Source organism: Mixophyes fleayi, chromosome 8, assembly GCF_038048845.1.
Source record: "Mixophyes fleayi isolate aMixFle1 chromosome 8, aMixFle1.hap1, whole genome shotgun sequence".
NCBI classification, from domain to species: Eukaryota; Metazoa; Chordata; class Amphibia; order Anura; family Limnodynastidae; genus Mixophyes; species Mixophyes fleayi.
Window position 1 is genome coordinate 124,176,952 of NC_134409.1, and position 24,881 is coordinate 124,201,832.

Consider the following 24,881-nt stretch of genomic DNA (forward strand, 5'->3'; position numbering starts at 1 on the left):
TGATACCATATTTTGGCTAGTGATATTGTGGTACAATGTAACCGCTACAGTTATATTTTAAGAGGTTAAACCCTACTTGCCACTTTTTTTCCTTTCCTCTGTAAGATCCCGGCACAGGGTTGGGGCCAAAATGACACTATTCACGGCGGATCACCTTATGGAGGTCCCCATCTCACCCAATAGGGAGAATGCGGAAGTCTGACAGACATTCCGACAGAGTGGACGGGTATGGGTTAAACTGACTTTTAATTATAAAAAAATCTGGAAATATTTAAGAAAAAAAAATTCATTTAATTTCCAATTACCTTGAAACCATCTGATATAAAAGGATGATATAGCCATTTGTTGCCGCTTCAGTGGACACGAAAGCTATACACAAGGATAGCATAACCTTCCCTTCAGAAATAACAGCCTTTTGAATATATGTAAGATTAGAGAAAAGCACAATTCTAAAGGTGGTTTATTGTTTAACATTTCACACATTTTGATGTCTAAATGTCACCTTCTCTTTGCGGCAAGGCGAGAGCACCGCCGTTTCCTGGATAACGGACCCGAGCCGCGGCCCTAAGATGACATTATCTCCATTTTGTCTTCAGAACAGGGCATCGCTTTGTTTTGTTCCTGTGCAGTGAACGCCATCGCTGTAGTTCAGATTCAAATAGGATGAACAAAAAAAAAAAAGATGAAAGATAATCTAAAATAAAATCGCCTGAGCTTTGGAATATAGAGGAAAGCATTACTTTGTAAGACCCCTTCACAGACCAATATAGCTGCGCCACAGAAATCGGGAACCCACGCTGGGCGCTCCGTACCCCCTCTGTCAGATAGATTGTTTTTTATCTGTAAAGCCTTTTAAAGTTTCCTTTCTGCCTCCGTGTGTTTAGGAAAACAAAAAGCTAATGTATAGGCATGGAGTGTTATGAAGCATGAAGGTCTATAAATATTTATGCTAAAGTTCACAAGTTGACGATTTCTTATTTTCTTGACATATTGGGGTCGGCTGCTGGTGATGACCTTGGACACGGAGAGCCGTGCATCAGATTACCTTATCAAAATGACTTTGGATCAGATGCAGCGTTGTTAGGTTTGCGGTTGGGGAGATTTCCTACTGGTCTTATGAATATGGCTATAAAGTGATAATCTTGTACAGTGAGGGAATAATATCATCGCTCCAGGAAGACGCTCACAGCTCCCAGACGCAGTAAGGGCCAAGATCTGGTCACATGTTTAAAGAGGAGCCAAATATCCAAAAAATATATTTGTAGCAGTGGTGGGTGAACGGTATCATCTTACTTTTCTGTGGTTGTTGGAAACGTTCTGTTTGTTAAGGTTGTTTACTGAATCTAGTCGTATTTATTTATAGCTCTGTCCTACATCCCAGGCTCTAGGGCTTATTTGGTAATATCGGGTAAGCATTTAATGCACACAGCAAATTGCCTTTATTTTGCACAACTGTGTCTGGACAGGTCACCCGGCTTACTAAAATGCCTACTCTCAAAGGACCACATACTTAAGAAACAAAACATTCATCATCATCACCATTTATTTATATAGCGCCACTGATTCCGCAGCGCTGTACAGAGAACTCTCTCACATCAGTCCCTGCCCCATTGGAGCTTACAGTCTAAATTCCCTAACACACACACACACACACGTCAATTTGTTAGCAGCCAATTAACCTACCAGTATGTTTTTGGAGTGTGGGAGGAAACCGGAGCACCCAGAGGAAACCCACGCAAACACGGGGAGAACATACTTACTCCTCACAGATAAAGCCATGGTTGGGAATTGAACTCATGACCCCAGCACTGTGAGGCAGAAGTGCTAACCACTTAGCCACCGTGCTGCCCATTGATAGAAATAGGAAATATTGTAGAAATGTGGCATCACTTCTTTATAAATATGTCATTGTGAAAGCTTTAATCGCTTCTGTTCAGCCTGCCTTATAATATCTCCTGGCTGTTGGTGTATGTGCCTTTTAAAAATGTAGCAAACATCTTTTTACTAACGATATGTTGTGAAAAATCACCCTATCCACCGCTCTCATCATCCTCAATTTATATAGCACCACCAATTCCCCAGCGCTGTACAGATCATTTTTGTCCCTCACATAAGTCCCTGCCCCATTGAAGCTTTTACAGCCTAAATCACACAGACTAGGGTTCATTTTGTCAGCAGCCAACTAACCAAATGTTTTTGCAGTGTGGGAGGAAACCAGAGCACCTGGAGGAAACCCACGCAAACACGGGGAGAACATACAAACTCCACACAGATAAGGCCATGGTCGGGAATCGAAGTCATGACCCCAGTGCTGTGAGGCAGAAGTGCTAACCACTAAGCCACCGTGCTGCTGTTTATCCTAGGCTTCCATTGTTCTCACACTGTGGGATGCTGCCGTTGGGCGTGGCCGCATGGACCAACCACAGGGACAAGAGCTTTGCGGCCACTCTCCCGTTTAGTCACCATTTACAAAGGCTAACTGGGGAGTGCAGCATTTCAACTAATATCTTTTACGGCCCTTCCCCACCAAAGAGTTTCCGGAGATGGATTGCTGCATCCAGATGTTTTTTCCAGGGCTCAAGGTTATGGATGTAAAACAAGTCTTTGCAATGCTGCAGGGGGAGAGAGACGGGGTTGGATAAGAGCAGGAGCACCAATCGAAAGCTGTAATCGGAGAGATTCTGTCTTCTGATTGGTACTCTGACTCATATCACTCTTGTAGCCATTTTAAACAGTCAAGCTTAAATGTATCGGCAGAAAGGTGTTAATGCAGCTTTATGACAGGAATTTTTGTAATGGCTATAGTTATATTTCAGAAAGTGAGACTGGGGGCAAAAGGCCAGCCAATATACTGATCTGAGGTAGTAGATTTCTGCTGCTGTGCCTGATGTTTAAAGCTGGTGGTATACTTTATCTTAGTAAGGCAGGACATGTCGTACACTGCTCTTCTCTATAGGTGTCGCCTGTATGGACACTTCATGTGATTAATACTGATTGTACCAGTCGCCATCTCCCAATATCACTATCTAGGCTGTACCTGTCTGTAAATTAGAGTCTTTAGACAGATATCTATCACTCGCATACCTCTGGTAGGTCTTCGGTCTTCCTGCTTAGTGGCTGTTAGTAGTGGATCACCAGTTTGGTTATTGTACCCTTGTGGTCCTGTTTCTTTCAAACCACGTGTTTTGTACAAGTAAAGTTAGGTAAAATATATAGCTTTCTTAATACGTCTTGGAAACTTAAGGAGTGATAAAAAGCCGCTGAGTTTTATTAACATATATCGATAGTCCCAATTTTAAAATTCCACGGAATATGCTGGCGCTATATAAATAAATATTAATAATAAAAATACTTGGCTAAATGATTTAACTGAAAATAACCAAACATTTTTTTTTTGTGCTCCGCTAAATCTACCTGGGCAGCTAACTGGGGCGGTGGTGCTTCTCTATCTAGCAGCAGTGCACAGCCAGAGCTTGTGTGATTGGCTGCCAAGTTTGCAAGGTAACGGAATTCTCTGTACAGGCTGCTGATTGGCGGATACACACAGGTGAAGGACCAATGTGATGTCACAGGAAAGGTAGCTGACACAGTACTTTATGCATTTTCCATCAGGACTGTGTTCTAAATATACTGTGTGGCTTCATGTGCCTTTAAGGAGGGATGCAAAATTGCTCATTCCCACTTTTAAACAGAGCTGCAGTGTATGATGAGGATAACGCTCAACAGTGTATTTTACCATCATTCGTTATATATTAAAATGACACTTTTGAGGTTTAATAGTCCTTTATTTTGGATCAGTCACCTACACACAGACATTAATACGATTCTACTTCCAAGTGAATTTGATCATCCTACTGAACATTGGTTCTGTACACAAAATGGTTATATAATCTATTTTGACACCGCACAAAGGACAGCGTGATTTTGTTTATCCACCGTCTGCAGCGTGCAGACTGTTCTCTCCATACCGCGTGTTTGTTGAGGAAGAAGTGATTCAGATGAATACTGTACCGTTCGCTTTTAATCAGCATTCCTTTTTAACACACAGCCAGTCATGCAGACCATTTAACTTAATTCAACATAGATGTTCTGCCAGAGGCCTAACTGTAACATGTCTGCGACTCCTGGCTTGTTATACTGGGCTGGACGGTTTCGTGTTGTGTTAAGGACAGATCCAGTGTCAGCCTCCGTGTGTTACAAAACCTGCGGTCAATGCTGGCTGTTGTTCTGAAATTCTTTTAATGAGTGGCTAGGCGTGACATTTAAAGAGCTGGAAACTTAAAGAGCCACTGTTAGACTTGAGTCTGTATTAAAGGATGTGTTTATTGAGCTGAACAATACACCTGAACTACATGATGTGTTTATACGTAACTAAATGCGGCCATCGTTCTCCCTTTCACTCGTCTGCAGCCGGTTGCTATGTTAGGGCAGAATGGCTGCACTGTGTGTAGGCAGCTCGTACCCTTTTAAGGATTCCTACATTGTAATTTAATAATATGCCATCTCCTCCCTTTTGCTAGTATATCATGATCACCAATATTCTGTCATCACCCTCTCCAGTACCAACCGCTCGCTCTGTTTCCTTATACTTCCCTCCCCCTCTTCCTCTACCTGTCTGAGAACCCCGACCATCTGTTGTTGGCCCCATGCTTTTCTCCTGCTACTCCTCCCATGTTGTTCTCGGCAGCTCCTTTGGCCTCCAATATCCACCTGTACACTGACACCCAACTTTCTCTATCCTCTCCCTTCTCCTTCTCTCTTGTGTTTCCTATTACCCTTCTACCATCTCCTCTTGGATTGCAGAAGGGTGGGGCAGATTCAATTCGGGTCAAGGTGACGCAGTGTCTCTCTGGAATAGTTCGTGGAGTTACATGTTAGAGCTTTTACAGAAATTTCCATGTTTCCATGCATGCCATCGAGGTACGCAGAAAAATGAGCTGTGATTTCTTACCGTAATAACTGGCAATATGAGCATGTGAACATGGAGGAGATGTTTAGCGGTACATTGGGCTGAATTGAATCTGCCCTGATATGTTTAAGACTGAAATCATTGTAACCCCTCCACTATCTGGGAATCATCCTAGACTCCTTCACTCCCTATATTCAGTCCCTCTCCAATGGCCTTTTTTTCACCATGGACGCAACCAAAACTCTCCTTCACTTCCTCCTCTCCTCATCTCTTGCCTAGATTACTGTAACCTCCTCCTATCTGATTCCAGTCTCTCTTCTCTTCAGTGTGTTCTTTGTGCTGCTGCTCACCTTATTTTCCTCTCTCGCCAGTCTCTGCTGAACCTCTGTTACTGCGTTGGCTCCTTGTCTCATACAGAATTCAATTCAAACTTCTCACCCTCACCTACAAAGCCTCGGTCACTCATCTACCCCCCCCCCCCCTAGATCTCCAACCTCATCTCTACTTACTCTCCTTCCCGCCCATTCTGCTCTGCCAATGGCTGCCCCTTTACTACCACACCGATTACCTCTTCCCACTCCTGGGTTTTGCCCGCGTTGATCCCTACCTGCGGGACACACTTCCACGGCTCTAGTCTCCAAGGCTTCAAATGTGCCCTTAAAACTCCATGTCTTCATTCAGTCCTCCGCCTCTCGGCCTCTTTCCTTGTGTTACACCTTTTGCCCAGCCCTCTGCACCTTTAGACCTGCTTCTCTAGGAGTTTCTTAAGCCCATGTTCCTGGGCACAGAACTACATCACCTCGGTATTACTTTACTTACCGTCTTGTCATTAAAATAAACTCCAGCACCTTAGGACGGACCACGTTACCTTCCTTCGCGGCTCAGTCGCTGCCTGTCTACCTTAGAGTTAGGATCTGTCACGTGATGCCAAAATTGCGGCCTCTTGCTTTGTAGACGCTGAATGATATGTTAAAGCAAATAGATATATATGGGAATTGAATAAGCCGGCACCTTAATGTTCTCAATTTAATTATTTACTCTTTTTATTTTCATTTAAAAAGAGAGAGATAATGGTCTTGTTTTGTTTTTACCTGTAAACTCCACACACTTGAGGCAGCCATTTTGTGGTAGCCTATCAATGCAGAAACTGGTGATCTCACTGAGCCATGAGGAATATGAATCGGTCCTCAAAATGGCTTCCTCCAGTGTGTGTAGGGGTCTGGTGCAATCTAAGCCCCATAACAAAATGTTTATTTCTGAACAAAGGACCCTGTCCCCAAGCATTGAACTGATAAACAGAACCGTCATGTATTTTTCTCCTCCATTACCAGGTTGCCTGTCTTATTCGTGTACCTTCTGAGGTGGTGAAGCAGAGGGCGCAGGTGTCGCCGTCCTCCAGCACCTATCAGATGTTTTCCAGCACCCTGCGCCAAGAGGTGAGAGGTCAGGAGTCCTGATCCGTGATCCTGTGTAGGATCTCATCGAATTTTGATATGAGTTGCCACGAAAGAGACTTTTCTCCTTGTATGAACCCTGATACATCCAAATACTGTCAAAATGTTTGAGTTGAGACAGATAAAAGCTTTAAAATATTACAGTATAAGCAGAGGTAAAACTTATTCTGTTGTCAGTTCTTTGAATGAGCTCCCAAGTGCAGACAACTATTGATGTGTCTTCATCTGAGACATACTTTATATTTGGCCTTAAAAGGGGTATTTTCAAAGAGATGTTTGTGTAGTTTTGTATTGTACTTTTTTTTGTCTTTGCACTTGCTGTTTTTAGGTGTTAGATTGGCCAGTGTGTGTGTGTGTGTGTATGTGTGTGTATATGTGTGCATATATATATATATATATATATATATATATATATATATATATATATATATATATATATATATATATGTGTGTGTGTATATATATATGTTAACCCGTGCATGATACTCATGCATTCTAGTCAAATCAAGCTACTTAAGGTGTTAAAAAGGTTCTTGTCATCTTCAGCGCCACACACACACACACGCCGCTAGGCTTTTATATATTAGATAATGCTAAGAATTTAATAGGTCAGTGTAGTATATAACTCCGCCCAGCAGGTGGCGCTGCAGCTTGAGCACTCTGTCACCCGGTAGTTTTTTTACACACACACACACACACACACACACACACACACTAACACACCATGTGTGTTCATGAGGTAAAATTACCTCACGAAAATGAGTTTGAGCCCTCAACTGGTAAATTTAGCCTTTACTACCCCTCCGACGGGGGTAAGGGGGGATGATGGAAGTTAACTGACTTCACTATTATAATTTTTTTGTCAAATAATGTCAGTATACCACATTTTAGGTCAATTGGATGAGCCCTTTCTGAGAAAATAGTTTTTTCCACACACACACTAACACACGCCGCTAGGCTTTTATATATTAGATAATATATTATAATACCTCTGGTTCTGTTGGCTGGGGTTGAATTTGTCTTAAAGATTATTTTGAACAGCTTTATGAAATAAAGAAAGCTTCACAACATAAACATACACGCTACACGGCATCCATACAATATGAGATAAAATATATTTAAATTAAAGTTCTATCACGTGGAATATGTTTCCCTTAAGCACACAAGACTCTTTGTCAGCAGGCTTATTAGAAGACTATGCTTGGCAAACCTAACACGACGGGTCATGGATGTTTCCTTGCACCCCATAGAAAATCACAGGATAATCTGTGATGTTCGGGTACCATAATTACTGGAAGTGAACGCAGGCAGACATAGCTGTGATGTCTGGGGAATTATATTGGGGATTTGTATCCATGCTCCCCCCCTTCCCTCCTCAAAAGTGTATTCAAATTGGTGAAAGGTGTCTCCATGTAGCTAAAGTTATGGCATTAATCTCCGCTCATTTTGACTTGCGCCGAATTGACGTGCAGGATAATGAGTTTAGATTCCTACCGTAATGGCTGGCAATGTGCGCGCGCCTCATCGTCCGCAATTAAATCTCCCCCATCAAGCACATTAACTATGTCATCTCCAATGTGCTAATTTATACCCTTGTATTACAGGGAATACGGGGCCTATATCGAGGCTATAAAAGCACAGTACTGAGAGAGGTAAGCCAGTGTTTATTTTTGGAATGTTTTGGGTAAATTTGCTAAAACGTATAAAAATTATACAAAATGAGTTCAATTAATGTGTATTAATTACAGTTGTAGTGTGATGAAAATATCCTAGTACAATAAAATCACATGAAACGTCCTCACACTGCAAAAAGTACACCAATCCTGACTTTAGAAACTGGTGTTAATTGAAAGGATTACAATGTTTCCATCTATAACCCAATTTTTAATGTTTTTAGATGTACATAAGTTTTTATTACAGTGTCCATAAACTCCTACCTCCCAACCAGAGGTGTTGGCTTTGAACAAAAAATGTCATTCTGCAAAAATGGTACGAGGGGTCATGCCAAATAGGGGGTGAGGTGTAAGTGGGGAGGCTCGTATGGTAATGAACATATTGAAAGTTTTAAAGTTTAAGTAATATGTATATGTGAAAGAGCTGGTTAATGATTCACTATGTTCATTAAATTTATATTGCTGCTTTATAAACACACATATAGAGATAGAGAGATGGATAGATATAGAGATTGATAGATAGATATAGAGATTGATAGATAGATATAGAGATTGATAGATAGATAGATAGATATAGAGATTGATAGATAGATAGATATAGAGATTGATAGATAGATAGATATAGAGATTGATAGATAAATAGATAAAGAGATTGATAGATAAATAGATAAAGAGATTGATAGATAGATATAGAGATAGATAGCTAGATATAGAGATTGATAGATAGATAGATAGATAGATAGATAGATAGATAGATATAGAGATTGATAGATAGATAGATAGATATAGAGATTGATAGATAGATAGATATAGAGATTGATAGATAGATATAGAGATTGATAGATAGATAGATAGATATAGAGATTGATAGATAGATAGATAGATAGATAGATATAGAGATTGATAGATAGATAGATATAGAGATTGATAGATAAATAGATAAAGAGATTGATAGATAAATAGATAAAGAGATTGATAGCTAGATATAGAGATTGATAGATAGCTAGATATAGAGATTGATAGATGGATATAGAGATTGATTGATAGATATATATATATTGATAGATGGATAGATATAGAGATAGATAGATAGATATAGAGATTGATAGATAGATAGCTATAGAGATTGATAGATAGATAGATAGATATAGAGATTGATAGATAGATAGATATAGAGATTGATAGATAGATATAGAGATTGATAGATAGATATAGAGATTGATAGATAGATATAGAGATTGATAGATAGATATAGAGATTGATAGATAGATAGATATAGAGATTGATAGATAGATAGATATAGAGATTGATAGATAGATTGATCGATATAGAGATTGATAGATATGTGTATGTATGTATACTCGCATATATCAGTCCTTATTATATATTGTATTCTTTAGCCTTTAACATTGTCAAAATTCCAGAAGAAAGTTTATGACACCATGCAGAACCTTGCACTTTCCATTGCAAGACCTAATACAATTACGCTTAGTGTATTATAGGAGCAGAACTTATTTTGGGACGACCGGTAACCTTGAATGAAATAGGGAGTACTTTGAATTCTCTCCAGTGGACTGTATATCAAGGCCCGATGGTTTACTCACCGTCTAAAGATTTAACATGTACCTGTACTGCCTGGTATTTCCTACACTAGATGCTCAGACGCGGATATAAACCCAATAAGCTCAGTAACGTAGGTGTGTTGCTCTTAGTACACCCAAACCCATGTGTAAGTGAAGATGACCCTTTCACTGGTAACAGTACATCCAAACAGGGATTGTGTAGTCTTGTCACATGTCATCATATATGTAGTCACATAAATAGGAGGAATTCATTTCCCCCCGAATTAGCGCAGCGTTAAAAATATTACCGTTCTTACGGTAGTTTTAACCCGGCTTTCTGTTCATGGAGCTGCCAGCAAAAAAACGGCGTTGAAACTACCGTAATAGTGCTAATTAAGCGCATTACGGTAATAATGCTCAGGCCGCGTTCCTTTTACCCATAACGCGGCCAATTGAATTCCCCCCCATAGAGCACGAGACATGGTCAATATACAAAGAAAAAACAAACAAACCCCCAAAATGGGGATTTCTGTTTGTCGTATGCTAGAGATTCGCCATGTCCTTGATCTAACCCCATTACACCACTGCTCCCAACATAGCAATATAAAACTTGGGGTAAAAAAGGTCATAACCAAAGCCACGCTTCGATCTTCCAAGACCAGTCTCCCATTTTGTCATGCACATACCCCCAAACCTTTTCCTTCCTTTTGTCATGCGATAAAACAAGAATGTTGGATAACATACGAGCTGCATCGAACTTTGATATCTCGAACTTGTTCTACGTTAATTCGTAAACCACCGGACCAAAATGTTGGTCCTGTATGTAAAGACATCTGGTCACATTCACAAATGTAAATACTCTCGTACAATGACACAGGTCAAGATGTGGCTAAGTGGTTAGCACTTCTGCCACACCGCACTGGGGTCATGAGTTCAATTCCCGACCATGGCCTTATCTGTATAGAGTTTGTATGTTCTCCCTGTGTTTGAGTGGGTTTCCTCCGGGTGCTCCGGTTTCCTCCCACACACCAAAAAACATACTGGTAGGTTATTTGACTGCTAATAAATGTACCCTAGTCTGCGCCTGTGTGTGTGTTAAGGAATTTAGACTGTAAGCTCTAATGAGCCAGGGGCTGATGGGAGTGAGTTCTCTGTACAACGCTGCGGAATTAGTGGCGTCATATAAATAAATGGTGATGATGATGTTTTCCAATAAATATACCTTCTGTTATCTCTTACGGCAAGTTCTCTGAAAGGCGTTGGAGGGCTTTTTACTGCCTCAAAGACAGTGAGAAAGTGTTTCCGCTCTGATCGGATCATCATGTTAAAGTCAGAGGTCTTAGAAGATCCTCAATGTATTGGGTGACCTGACGTTTGTTTAGGTCAACAGACCCTCCCCGTAATTCAATTGTGTCTGGATGCACAATTCTAAAAAGATGTAAATAAGAGAAAGTTATGAAACGCGCGCACAGGTGTTCAATGAAAGATCAGGTTGAATTCACAAGTGTATCAAGCCGTACCGCTGCTTTGGCTGGATAGCGACTTTCAGTTATTTGCAACTGTAATTAGATGTTCTTCTTAGAAAACATGAACGTGATATTCCGCATGTTGAGATAGGGACACCAGTCTTGCCTGCCTGACAATTTTCAAGCTCGGATCATGATATACAAAGTTGCGATATCCATTGTGTAAAGAAGTTATCTGTCTATCTGAAATATAAACCACACAATAGCTTTTTTTTTTCCCCCCCTGTACTTATTTCATGGCTCACTAAACACGTGTAATTTCTTCAGATTTCATCAAGATGCAGATGGAATAACAAAGCCTAACAAGTCTCTCTGATTTATCCAAGGCTTCCGGAATAAATGAATACATTTTCTTGCCAATGAAATCTGATTTTGCATACCAACAAATGGGAGAAATCCCGCGTCTCCGACCCAACTCTGTTCTCTGTTTAAAATCCATTGTGACATATGTCAGCGCAGTAATTAATTTTCCCCGACCACGACAAAAGAGCACTTTCTGACCTTTCGGAGGTGTATTTGTAGCTCAAAATGGCAGCACTTTGTAGGGAATTTAATTGGGGTCCTTTCCATTATGTGTGTTCATAAAAGAACCTTCAAAACCGATTTCGTTTGAAATATTTGTTAATTTCCAGAAAGCTGTCAATGGAATGAGAACAATTATAGGTTCGGAGGAAGAGGCTTTTTTCCCATCTCAATATAAATAATTTGAAATGTGCTTATTTAGTAGGTAGGATGCAATCTCTTATTACAGTACACAGGAAGTAGGATGCACATATATTGTCTTTATGTTCAAAGCTTTCAGGTCAGTAGGTTAAATTCATATTGTAATGTGTATTTGTGTATTTTATACTTTGGGGGGATAAACAGTATCTGACCTTTTAACTCCCATGATAACATGTCATGCAGTTATAGGAATGTTAAAAGGTACAATTCAAGCACCTTTACTCTCCACTAATTGGGGGAGGGGAGGGAGGATGCAGAATAGTAATAATCCTCAATTGTATTAAACACACACACACACACACACACACACACACACACACACACACACACACACACACACACACACACACACACACACACACACACGCTGTCTGTCGCTCTGTCTCGCTGTCTGTCGCTCTGTCTCGCTGTCTGTCGCTCTGTCTCGCTGTCTGTCGCTCTGTCTCGCTGTCTGTCGCTCTGTCTCGCTGTCTGTCTCTCTGTCTCGCTGTCTGTCTCTCTGTCTCTCTGTCTCGCTGTCTGTCTCGCTGTCTGTCGCTCTCTGTCTCGCTGTCTGTCGCTCTCTGTCTCGCTGTCTGTCGCTCTCTGTCTCGCTGTCTGTCGCTCTGTCTCGCTGTCTGTCGCTCTGTTTCGCTGTCTGTCGCTCTGTCTCGCTGTCTGCCTCTCTGTCTCGCTGTCTGCCTCTCTGTCTGGCTGTCTGCCTCTCTGTCTGGCTGTCTGCCTCTCTGTCTGGCTGTCTGCCTCTCTGTCTGGCTGTCTGCCGCTCTGTCTGGCTGTCTGCCGCTCTGTCTGGCTGTCTGTCGCTGTCTGTCTCTCTGTCTGGCTGTCTGCCGCTCTGTCTGGCTGTCTGCCTCTCTGTCTGGCTGTCTGCCTCTCTGTCGCTGTCTGCCTCTCTGTCTGGCTGTCTGCCTCTCTGTCTGGCTGTCTGCCGCTCTGTCTGGCTGTCTGTCGCTGTCTGTCTCTCTGTCTCTCTGTCGCTGTCTGTGTATATATATATATATATATATATATATATATATATAGTGTGCTGTGTGTGTTTTCTCCCCATATAGAACAATTTTTTTTCCTTGATTTATATATTATTTTGATAATCTCCAGCAGCTTTATACATTTGTGAATGTTACCAGTAGCTGTTAAGTTTGTATCCCCATCCTTGTCTGAAAGCCCACGTGCAGTATATTCATATTAAGTATGATCCTTTCTGTATAAAGTATGAATATTGAGTAGATCTGTGAGATACAGTGATTTGGAGACTACTGGGATGTCAGGGAGTTATGTTAGTGGCTTTGCATAGCAATGGGATTCAGTTAATTAAAAATCAATATCAAGGTCTGGTAATTTATGATGTACTGGAGTATAGTGGGATATAAATCCAGGGGCAGCGATTGCTCTGGAAATCAGTGGATTAGGGCATGTACACACTGGGGTTATAATTCTGCATTTGAGGCTGTATTACTGAGTAGGGTGAAAATAAATATACCCCATAGACTTTATTTTCCCTTGTACTTGTCAAATGTAAGTAGTGGGGGATAAATGTGTTTAAAATGTCCTTATTACAGGACTCTACTTTGTTTTCGTTATGGCGCTAATAAGTCTGTTTGCAGTGTTCATTGTAGAGTACAGTTCCATTATTTGCCTTCTCTTCCATATAAACCCTTTTTTTTTTTTTTTTTTTTTCCCCTCATCCCAGAGCTCTCTCCGGTTAACAATAGGTTGGGGTCCGTGGCTTAGTTGTCAGGTATTTGTGTGATGTCAGTGTTGTGTTGCCTGGTCTGAAAAGGACCAAAAATATGATTGAGATCAGGCACAGAGGCAGCGGACAGCCCCCTCACTGTCTGCACAGGAGGGGGTAACATAGCACTTTCTCTAGCGCATATATTCCCCTGCAGTACGCGCAATTAAGCAAACACAATTTTTGAGGTTACACTAAGAAGGGGGTTTTAAATGCACGAATGTCCAATAAAAAAACCAAAACATTAAATCCATTTCAATAACCTAGATTGGTTTTTAAATACAAGGTGAAAATGCTACAACTGTTACTTACAAGGTCACATTAGGAGACAGATTTGATGGATATAAAGGGAAATCCGAGGGGGCAGACAGGTAAACTCTCTGTACAGCGCTGCATAATATGATCGGCGCTATATAAATAAACAGTAATAATAAAGATGGAAAAGAAACCAAAGAATATTGCACAGAGAGGAGCACAGTGTATCAGTGTTTTTATTTATTTTCTTATTTGTATTATTTCTCAACAATAATTAAACGGTAAACGGCAGAAATTCTACATGCAGTGCGCCAATACGTACTTGTAATCATAGAAAACGATCAGATTTAAAGGCACATTCAGTAAGGATCTGAGCAATTACGTTTGGACGATTATCGGCCTCCTGCTCATTTTAGGGTCAATTGCCCAATATGGCGCGGCGTGGAAAATAAGACCAGGCTGGAAACATTGCTTCTGTAATCAGATAGATGGAAAATCATTCCAAACCGTGAGCAGCTTATCCCGTGTTCTCATCCCTTTCCTCACGGTACTGATAATGTTCTGTTACCAGGAGGAGATCTCAAATCATGCTCTACCAGACTGAGGACACTGGTTCAAACTGACCGCACACTTTACAGTCCGAATACGGAAGGTGCGTGAGTAACGGACCTTACAACGTGTCTACATGTAGGTGGCTTCATTTACTGATAAACTGATAATCTGATCAGATAATATAACTTCAGAATCAATCCGATTGAAGCTCGTTGATGTGAGTTTTAATCTAATTGTGTAATTAAAGTCCAGCCCTCCTGTCCTGCTTTGGACGTGCATTTGAAATGTCCGTCTGCTTTGCCTAATTAAAATTTATAATGTGCGTCTGAAAGTGGGATTGTAACATTCGTATTCTTAGGAGATTGTACATAAAAACGTTTGTTCGGAAAACACAAAATTGTTGCGCGTTTCGTCGCGTTTTAGACTATAGAGCACCGGATGTACAATGCTGGTGCATATATCTATATCCAGTCTGAGTGTTGCTTTATAGGGTTGTACACTTTTATTTTTCCTCTATAATTCTTTACCTCCAAGAGTAACTTATTTTACGTCAGCGTTGTAGCTATACTTGTAGCTTATGCTTACAGCAATAGGCAGAATTCTCAGGTTCCGACTTCCTCTCTCACATGCCACCGATAACTTATTATAACGTGATACTCAATAATACTGTAGAGATAGTTAACATAGAGCACTCGATACGCAGGGCAGAATGCTTTGTTCTGCACCTGATTGGCCTAGATATACCTTGGGGATGTAACGGTGCAGTCTACTTTCTGTCATTGGGTGTGTCCCCAAATTCGTTTAGAAGAGGTGCACTGAGCAAGAATGTAAAGGTCAGATCAGAAACCAATCTGCTACTGCTTTAGAATCATCCATTTAATTACATGATACATTTACTATTTTTGTCCTTAAATACTGCTCGGTCCGTCGGGATCTGCCAGAAAAATAGAGTAGGTTAGGGATATATTGATCCTAGTGCAATGTCGCGTGTCCTGTCCAAACAGACAGCGATGATATATACTGTATGGAACTAAGAATGACGCAGATATTGTTTTCTCTTAGTCACTCATGTAGATTAGTCAACTCTCCCTGAATGTCAGGGAGACTCCCTGAAATAGGGGAGATCTCCCTGAAGAGTCTGGCATTCTCCCTGATGCTGAGCCAGTACAAGACACGGTTGGCTTCGCCATCTGTGGCATGATGACACAGTTCAGAAATTGTGTCCTATGTCCATGTATTGATGCCTATGGAGGTGGCCATTTTCATGGAGACCAAGATTTAATCAAAGACTGACAGGTAAGACAACATGACTTCAGTAATGGAGACAGAAATGTAAAAGACACTTCAGTCTCTAGAGATTCCTTTGCTGCTTTTCTTAACGCATAATTGCCTACTCTTCTGGACTGTCAGGGAGATTCCTGCATTTCTGGGAGACCTCCCAGGAGAGCCGGGCAATCTCCCAGTTCTCGCCCCTCGCAATAGGTAAGTGGCGGGGGGGGGGGGGCTTTATGACGCAAATATCTCATCATCTTAGCCCCACCCTCTGCTGTAATTGGCCAAAATTGTGGCAGTCGTTTAGGGGGCAGGGTCAAAATGATGTGATATGTCAAGTCCTGCCCCCGCACGCCCACCTCCCTCGGGATCTCCCTGAAGCCAACGAGGAAAAGTTGGCAAGTATGCACTCATGTCATAACCATCTTGGTGGGCAACACATGTGGCACCGTGTAGTGCCTGTCTAGCCAATCTGTAGCTGTACAGGTGTCGGCTATTGGCTGGCTACCTACTGGCAAAGCATGCTGGGGCTTGTGGTTTCACAACTGAGCCACAGGCTAGCCAGGCCTGCTATAGTGGATTTCTAGTCTTCTGTACTTCACCAACAACTTCATTTGAATACTTTTTTATCTGGACGAGCTCTAAGGTCCTGAAACTCCTACGTATATGTTTGTAAAAGTTAATAGTAGATTCTTATATACAGCAATGTAAATATATTTGGTCAATTAATTTATCTCAAGTCAATCTGCTGTTCTATTAAAATTCAACACCACTAACGTCATTTTCTTAAGGGAGAAAAACAATGATCTGTTCTACATGAATGCTGCACTCTGCCTACTCCTGATTGGTCGAACCGCACAGTGCGATGGGGGAACATCTGTCTAAATGCCATTATTATAGCTTCATGGGAAAAATAAGTTATGTTTGGAATTTTTCCATTAAACAAATGCTGTAAGTTTTAAGCAGATGTCTTAAATAGACACTATTATTAATAGGAAATTTTACACGAGGAGAAACCAAGCTCCTTGCCTAATCAGAGTATTTATTTAACTGATCGGTATAATAAGCTGTACCGGAGTATACCTTTATGTTTAAGTAAGACAGATAATCTTTCCCCCAGAACAAAGACGTGAATTAAAAAAAAGAGATTTTATTAGCTTAGACCTCAAAAAGCCACCTGTCTGTTTTCTTTCAGTTAAACGTTGTTTTCTTGTCCTCATGCGGCTTATTTTGTAAAATGGATTAAGTGCCTGACGCAGGCTCGGGTAACAGCAAATGGGGAAGAGAATTTTAACGTTCCCAACAGAATTTTGAGGTTTCTGACACTATGTGATCAGAAAAAACATAGGGGGGAAAATAGGAGTATATCTGTTTTTTTAAACATACTGTATTTGTCTTATGTTCAGATAAAGAATAATTGTATAATAACATTCAGCTGGCGTAATAAACTCTACTTGCAGCACTTTGAGCCATTGCTTTTATCTATGTACCATACTTCCTTTATGGCTTCCTTAAGTCTTGCTTGTGTATGATAATCCTGTTAGAATGACAATAGCTTCAGAACATGGTCTATCAATAGGTTGCGGGCTGATGTCAGCACAGTGGTTAGCACTTCTGCCTCACAGCACTGGGGTCATGAGTTCGATTCCCGACCATGGCCTTATCTGTGTGGAGTTTGTATGTTCTCCCCGTGTTTGTGTGGGTTTCCTCCGGGTGCTCCGGTTTCCTCCCACACTCCAAAAACATACTGGTAGGTTAATTGGTTGCTATAAAAAAAAAAAAAATTGACCTTAGTCTCTCTCTGTCTGTGGGTGTATGTTGGGGAATTTAGACTGTAAACTCCAATGTGGCAGGGACTGATGTGAGTGAGTTCTCTGTACAGCGCTGCGGCATTAGTGGCACTATATAAAGACCTGATGAGGATGATGATACTGGTATGATGTTATTGGTGGCAGGGCCAAGTTCAGAGGTCCCAAAAAAATGGCAGCTAACTTGCTGGGGTGAGGCTCTCACAGACATCTCCGTTTGCTTTTGAAGCGCAGGACATTTGATTTTACTGAGCTGTTTTTATCCTTTTAGCAAGAAATGTAAACGATGGGCTGTATCCTAATGCAATGATCAAAAGTTTTAACCTCAAATGAATGGTAAAACAATTGCCGTTCCAAATGTAATCTGTATTCATTACCCTTCTTGTTACAACGTAACCCAACATTGTTTGGCGTTGATCAGGCTCTTCTAACTGATGCTTGTGGGAATGTAACTTGTATGAGCAGTAACCGAGAGAGGTGGGTGTCTAATGAAAGAGCAGGGGGTAAATGTATCAAGCTGAGAGTTTTCCGGCGGGTTTGAAAAAGCAATCGGATTCTATCTATCATTTATTTAGTACATTCTACAAAATGACAGCTAGAATCTGATTGGTTGCTATAGGCAACATCTCCACTTTTCAAACCCGCCGGAAAACTCTCAGCTTGATACATTTACCCCCAGGTGTTTGTTTTTTTTTGTTTGTTTTTTTTGAAGAGTAGAACAAATATATAATCTGCTAAAGTCTCCGCCGTTTAATTTTATCACTTAATCATTCCAAAAGGGTCAACTCACATTATAGATACACTTCTCTTCGTGATAACTTTTAAGCCAACTGAACATGTTTATCAAACAATACAGAAGTGAGAAGTTGCTCAATCAATTTATAGGTTCATAGCAGGTGCTTGAAAGGGTGGGGTTATCCTGAAATATCCTTTTTATGAACAATTCCCACTTCTGTATGGTAGGATAGCGGGTAGGAGCTTGGTGCTGTATTCTAAGAAATTAGAAATGAAAGCGGGTTCTTTTATACATCACTAATTTATTATTGCTGGCTTAACCTGCCAAAATCGTCACCCGCTCTATCTCAGCAGATGATGTTTTTGGGTTTGCCAATCAATAGCTGTGGACAAAGGATATTCCCACCAGAAGAGAAAATTATCTGCTAACAGCACAAACACAATCATGTCGTAGTGGGATTTCAAATCCAGGACTGTGTGCAGGTGATCAGCATTGTGGTTTCTGCTCTGGAACCCTGTTCCTTGTGCAGGTACTTGTCTTGTTGGGGGTGATTGGATAGGACGTCATTTTTGGTCCTCAGTTGGTTAGTTCAGGTACCAGTGTAAGGGGTTAGAGAAGAGTTTGCCATACAAAGTTCTTACAGCCACTACATATATACAAAGCATTATATTGTGCACTGGTTTAGTTGAGTCATTTTTATTTTATTTTTTTTGTATCATCTTGTAAAAATCCAGTGAGGCCGTATCGTTGCCTTGTTTTATATAACTTGTCAAGGAGTGAACAGAAGATCCTTATCTAACAGAAACCCTTTAATTAATTTTATTAACATGGATTAAAAGAAATCTGTTAAGTTTGGTTCCAAGGTAGCAAATGAATGTTTGGATTTCTCTAGGGAGGGCAAAGATTTTGGTTTGAAACGATTCAGTAGCCAATCACATAATCAGCGTCGCAATAAATTCACACAACGCTGTTTCCAATTTTGTGCCGACATCCAATGGAGACATGTGAAAAACAGAAATAGATATAAATGGGTAAACGGAATGGTTTGGACCCAAACTGATGATATCTGACATAGGAAAGAGGTTCTAAATATATGAACTGATACAGACCACTTATCAAAAAGACAGTTGTTGTAGGAGCTTGTCGTTAACACATTGGGTTTTGGTTCATATTTTGATCAAAACATTTAAACCTGCATCCCATCGTCAAGGGCACCTCATTGTTTGCAGGTCCTACACTTGCTTCAAACACTATTAAAGTGCAATCAAAATCAAATGCACTCACCACCCAGGTACAGGGACTTACACCTAGCAAGGGCTGGCGTGTGAGCTACTCCCAGAAAGGTCTTAAATAAGACACCACAAGGCAATATTTTAAAATAAAGAGAAGAAATGAGAACGCTTTTTGTTTACTGTGCTGCACGAGATCCTGGAGTCCCTAATAATAATTTGAATAATTTTCATTTATTATCATAGTTTAAAAAAAATATATAATAATCTGTGTCCATTTATAGCACCACATACTTGGTGCTATAAATGGACACAGATTATTTGGTCTAAGTAAATTACCTTGGGCCTAGGGTTATACTGTATACATCATGCGCTATAAACTTTAAGTAAAAATAAAAATGTTGCCCCTTTTAATTATCATCTGTCATCGCACAGATGACCAATGAATGAACTTGGCAATTTACTACTGCACTCACGCACAGATAGCGCATCAATGACTTAATTCTAAGGTTAACTCAGGGTTCTAACCCGGAACCTTTACTGCGTATGTGTGAACTAGGGTCACACAGGCGCATTGGTTATTTATGTAAATTAATGCAGGGGGGAGAGCAGGAAGGTGTGGCAAGGGATCCGAATTTCCCTCTACTGTAGTGCTCGCCCCATGGTTTAGGGCTGATTAATAAACCCCTATATTACACAGAGTATAGGACTGGTGGAATATCATGTAGTGCAGCAACAGGTGGAGTGACAACGCTTCCCCATCCCCGCTGTACACGTTCAGGCGAGTTGACAGCTGTGTCCTGTGTTATCTCTGGTATAGGCCATTTCCAGGGCCGAAACATCTGCACTTGAGCTATAGATCTCCATATAAAGCTACTCAACAGTCATTTTTTTCTTCCACGTATTAGGACGCAGGTGTTTACATTCTTGGCAGAGCTGCGAGTGCAGATGAGGTTGTAAAAACAGGAGCGACATTGTTTGTTAGTAGGAGACCTGTGAGATGTCAGTTAGCAATGTCGGTCAGTCCTGGATTGGGTTTGCCTTTTAAAGTGTACCTGTCACCATGAATTAACATTTTACAAACTAATCTTTAGAAGAAAAAAAATTGCACTACGTACATTTTATGCTTTTAATATTAATTCCTGAAATAAAATCCTGCAGCTATTTTCTCCCCCATTTATGCCGGCGGCATTAGTATGCAAATTAGATGGTCAACTGAGATCTGTCTGGTAGCATCAGGGCATTGCTTGTTGAATATGTCCATGTTACATTAAGTTGCACTTGCTTTAACAGGATTGGATATTTTAATGAACTTCCAAGGGTGGATTGCACGTTCGGGAGTTCAATGATCAATTTCTGCCTTGGCAAAAGTTTTTTTTTTTTATTTTCTTTTTAAGTCTTTAAGTCTCTTTTGTTGAAATTGGAAATTAATTTATATAAATGCAGTTCAGTGAAAACCTTAAAATACTCAAATGTGAAACCCGACTTGAAGGGGGGAATTCAATTAGCCGCAAAGTGTCTCGCGAACATTCTGGAGACGCTTCTGCGGAGATTTTAACAGAAATCATTCTTCCTTGCGCCCCATAGAGGTGCGAGGAAAACTGAGCAGAGATTTTTACCGTAGTAACAGTAAAAGTGCGCAGGCTGATTGAATCCGACTGTGCTTATGTCCCCGTTCTCTACATGATGGAAGACAGGGGCGGATCTAGACTTTATGTTTAGGGGGGCGATTTTGCATAATCACGCCCCCTGCTTTGCTCTGATTGGCTGGCCTGCTTTAACCCCGCCTTCCGCCCGCGATTAGCCCCGCCCCTCCCGTTTTAATCGGCGGCTGGGACCTAGCTTTTTGCTGCTCAGTGGCAGATCCCCCCCCCCCGGATCTGCCACTGATGGAAGATATAAATTATACTTCAGCGAGCAGTAAAATAAATGTTATAACTGGTGGTAGTCCCAAAGCAGAGCCGTAAGTTGGGCTGTTCAGCGAGTAAACTACCGTATTAACGTTTTTTGCGCGCAATATTACCATATAAACTGTAATAGTTTTTAACGCGCTCGTTTTTCCGGCGGCCAGAGGAACAATTGAATACCCCCCTATGAATATTTTAGGTTCATTTTGGTTAAAATTGAGGGCTAAGCGGGTGACACTTTTTCCCCAGGCGCTAAAATTTTTAAGTTACGACTCTGTCCCAGAGTAGTAGTAGGAATTAGACCTTGTAATGTTGGCCGACTTGCTCATTCCACAAGTAGTTACGTAAACTGGATGGATGCACCTAAAAGAAGCACATCTATGTACGTACTCTACCTCTAACCTGTAGAACACAGAGGATCTTTTAGAAGCTTGTTTTAAAAACAAAACTGTTTGTTCACCATTCTCAATACTTTTTAATGCACAAGCTGGACTAATGTGACTATGACTGATGCAGGTGAAATACCTCCAGTTTCATTCAGTGCCACGGACAAAATCCCCAATATGTTTTGCCTTCGGTTTTTGCATGAAATATAGGAGTGTTTCAATAAAAGTTCTGTGTGTGGCTTTGATGCCTAAACTACTACTGTGCTCTGGTAACTTTATACACTTAAATACCACCAGAGGGCAGTAGTTGTCTGTGAATTATGGTCAGTCTCTTGCAAGAATTACTGTAATCCGCTGCAAAAGTCTAGACCACACACTTGTAGTATAACCTAAACTGATGGCTTAAGTTCCTAAATAACGAATAATGATTGTTTATGTTCTCTGACAACATTTGGGCCTTGTTTCTGTACTACTTAGGTGTTACCTCATTTGTATTTTAATATACAACAACCTTTAATGCCACAGATATCCTTGGATTAAATGCCCCCTATAATCCACTGCTTTTCCCATTCTTGTTCAACCGATGAAATGAAGCTCGCATGGACCCTGTTGTATATCTGACGATCTGTTGTGTAGGATAGTTGCTGATTTAATGTCTTAAATACTGTATAATCTCTTTATGATGCCTGTCTGTTCTGTAATAAGTTATTGTCTGTTTCTTCATGGATCTGGTAAAACAATTGTTTAATGTTTAAGATGTTTAGCATTGGATTGTAAATATGTTGTCTAAAATGTAAAATATATGTTGGCTATATATGTAAGGAGAAAGAAATGCCATGTATATTGCATACTTGCCAACTCTTCCTGAATGTCAGGGAGACTCCCTGAAATCGGGGTGATCTCCCTCACTCCCTGAAGAGTCTGGCATTCTCCCTGATGCTGAGCCAGTACAAGACGTGGTTGGCTTCACCATCTGTGGCATGATGACACAGTTCAGAAATTGTATTGATGCCTATGGAGGTGGCCATTTTCATGGAGACCAAGATTTAATCAAAGACTGACAGGTCTTGACATGACTTCAGTAATGGAGACAGAAATGGAAAAGACACTTCAGTCTCTAGAGATTCATTAGCTACTTTTCTTTAATGCATAGTTGCCTACTCTCCTGGAATGTCTGGGAGACTCCCGCATTTCTGGGAGACCTCCCGGGCTCCTGGGAGAGCAGGGCAACCTCCCGGTTCTCGTCCCCGCAATAGATAAGTGTTGGGGGAGATTTTTTCTACAGCAATTTTAGGAGAAAAACAAATATTACACTTTCTTTCACCAGTTTCCTCTACTTTTTGCCAGCCAAAATAATTGATAATCTCCTCCAATTTTATATACACAGAAGGGGCTGATTTATGAGGTGTACTTGCCCTTCTCTGTATTTCTCTGCATAACCTTAATCACCATTTATTTATTTCTATAGCGCCACTAATTCCGCAGCGCTGTACAGAAAACTCACTCACATCAGTCCCTGCCCAATTGGGGATTACAGTCTAAATTCCCTAACATACACACAGACAGAGTAGGGTCAATTTTGATAGTAGCCAATTAACCTACCAGTATGTTTTTGGAATGTGGGAGGAAACCCAAACGCCTGGAGGAAACCCACGCAAGCATCAGTGTATGTATAATTCAGAGATAGGACGATAAGGCAAGGAATTTGTGATTTGGCACATGGCATTCTGTGGCGTGCCAGACTTGCTGGAATAGGGTGTATTCAGGAATAGCGATAATGCTGAGCGTACTGCTGTACAGCTAATGGGCCACCACCTGAATAGCCTCAATCCTACTGCAATTCTGTGGTCGGAAAACAAATGGCGAATGAGGCTGGCAATAACTTGTGCAGAGTCACAGACATTGGGCAGTCAATAAGTTAACAGCTGATGCTGAAACGGGCATAATAGAACTTCCAATATAATTAGCCTGCTCAGGGTGGGTCGGTGCCTGCCATAACCCATTGCCGTCCCTACTTGTCGGCAGAATACTTTAAACAGCTGTTGCAGTGGGTTAAGGAACATAAACACTGGATACTGGAGTATTGAAAAAGCATCACCTGGTTTGGTAAATATGGCTATAAATATGGATATGGTGAAAATGACAAATAAGGGAATCCATCTGGGGAGATATCAGCGATGTAGTCTGTTGTATTGGTGACAATTATTGGGTTCCTTGGGACATGTAGATTAGCATTTCAATGCTACCGGATATCTGAACATAGATACGCTTCAGCTGCATCCCCTCATAGCAGCAGTGTACCCATCTGTGAATAGGCTTTTTCATCAAAATAATCCTTTGACAAGGGTGGGAGTGTCCAGGAATCACTGAGCTCTGCGTTATCCCCCATCTCTCATCACCACATTGCATCTGTAGGATGGGATGGAGCACGGTATTCAGATTAAAGGTCTACACACATTAGTAGTCCCTTTCATCCCCCTGTTGAGTCCATGCCACATTAAATTCTAAGTTCTAATAGGTAGCAACTCAGTAATATAGAGGCTATACACCATTGTTTCACAATTTTATAATAAACCAGTGGTTGAATAAAAAAACATATTAATTCATTAATTAACCGTACCTGTTGCCAGTTTCAACATTTGACTTTTATTTGATTTTTACATACTGCCTTCACCAGAACTAGATCGGTGGTATTTGCGTTTGCAACGACGAGAATCCCGACACCACTGACATCAGCAGGAAAATTCTGAATTTATGCTACTAAGGGGGCAATGAGAGGACCCCAGGGGTGTATAATGTGTTTTAGGCGGTGGTAGTCAGTGCAAATCTTTCTGGCGTGATCACCCCGATCGTCATCTAACTTACAGTGTGGGGATCTCGACTGCTTGTGAAAAAAACTTCAAACAATTGGAGTGAATTCAATTGCCGGGTTTGGGTACTTGGCGTTTAGTACCCAACCCGTTTTAGGAAGGGCTCAACACATTGCACACTCCTGGGGCCCTCACATTGCCCCCTTACTAGCATAAATCTAACAGTCGCGCTTTCAAGTGACGTGAATGTCACTGACACTATCTTTTCATGCCAGAATTGTTCACAGTAATTTTTTTTTTGGTAGTCGGAATGGAGTGCAGGTCGGCTTTACACCATTCGGAATTTT

At 41.0% G+C, this 24,881-nt stretch overlaps 1 protein-coding gene across 1 annotated transcript in view; it reads left to right on the forward strand.

Annotated features, from left to right (window-relative positions):
• Positions 1 to 24,881, forward strand: part of SLC25A26 (solute carrier family 25 member 26) — a 122,257-nt gene that overhangs the window by 29,405 nt on the left and 67,971 nt on the right. The window contains exons 4-5 of the mRNA XM_075183400.1: positions 6,241 to 6,345; positions 7,968 to 8,015. Coding sequence (XP_075039501.1) covers positions 6,241 to 6,345; positions 7,968 to 8,015 — 153 coding nt within the window. The remainder of the gene's footprint in view (positions 1 to 6,240; positions 6,346 to 7,967; positions 8,016 to 24,881) is intronic.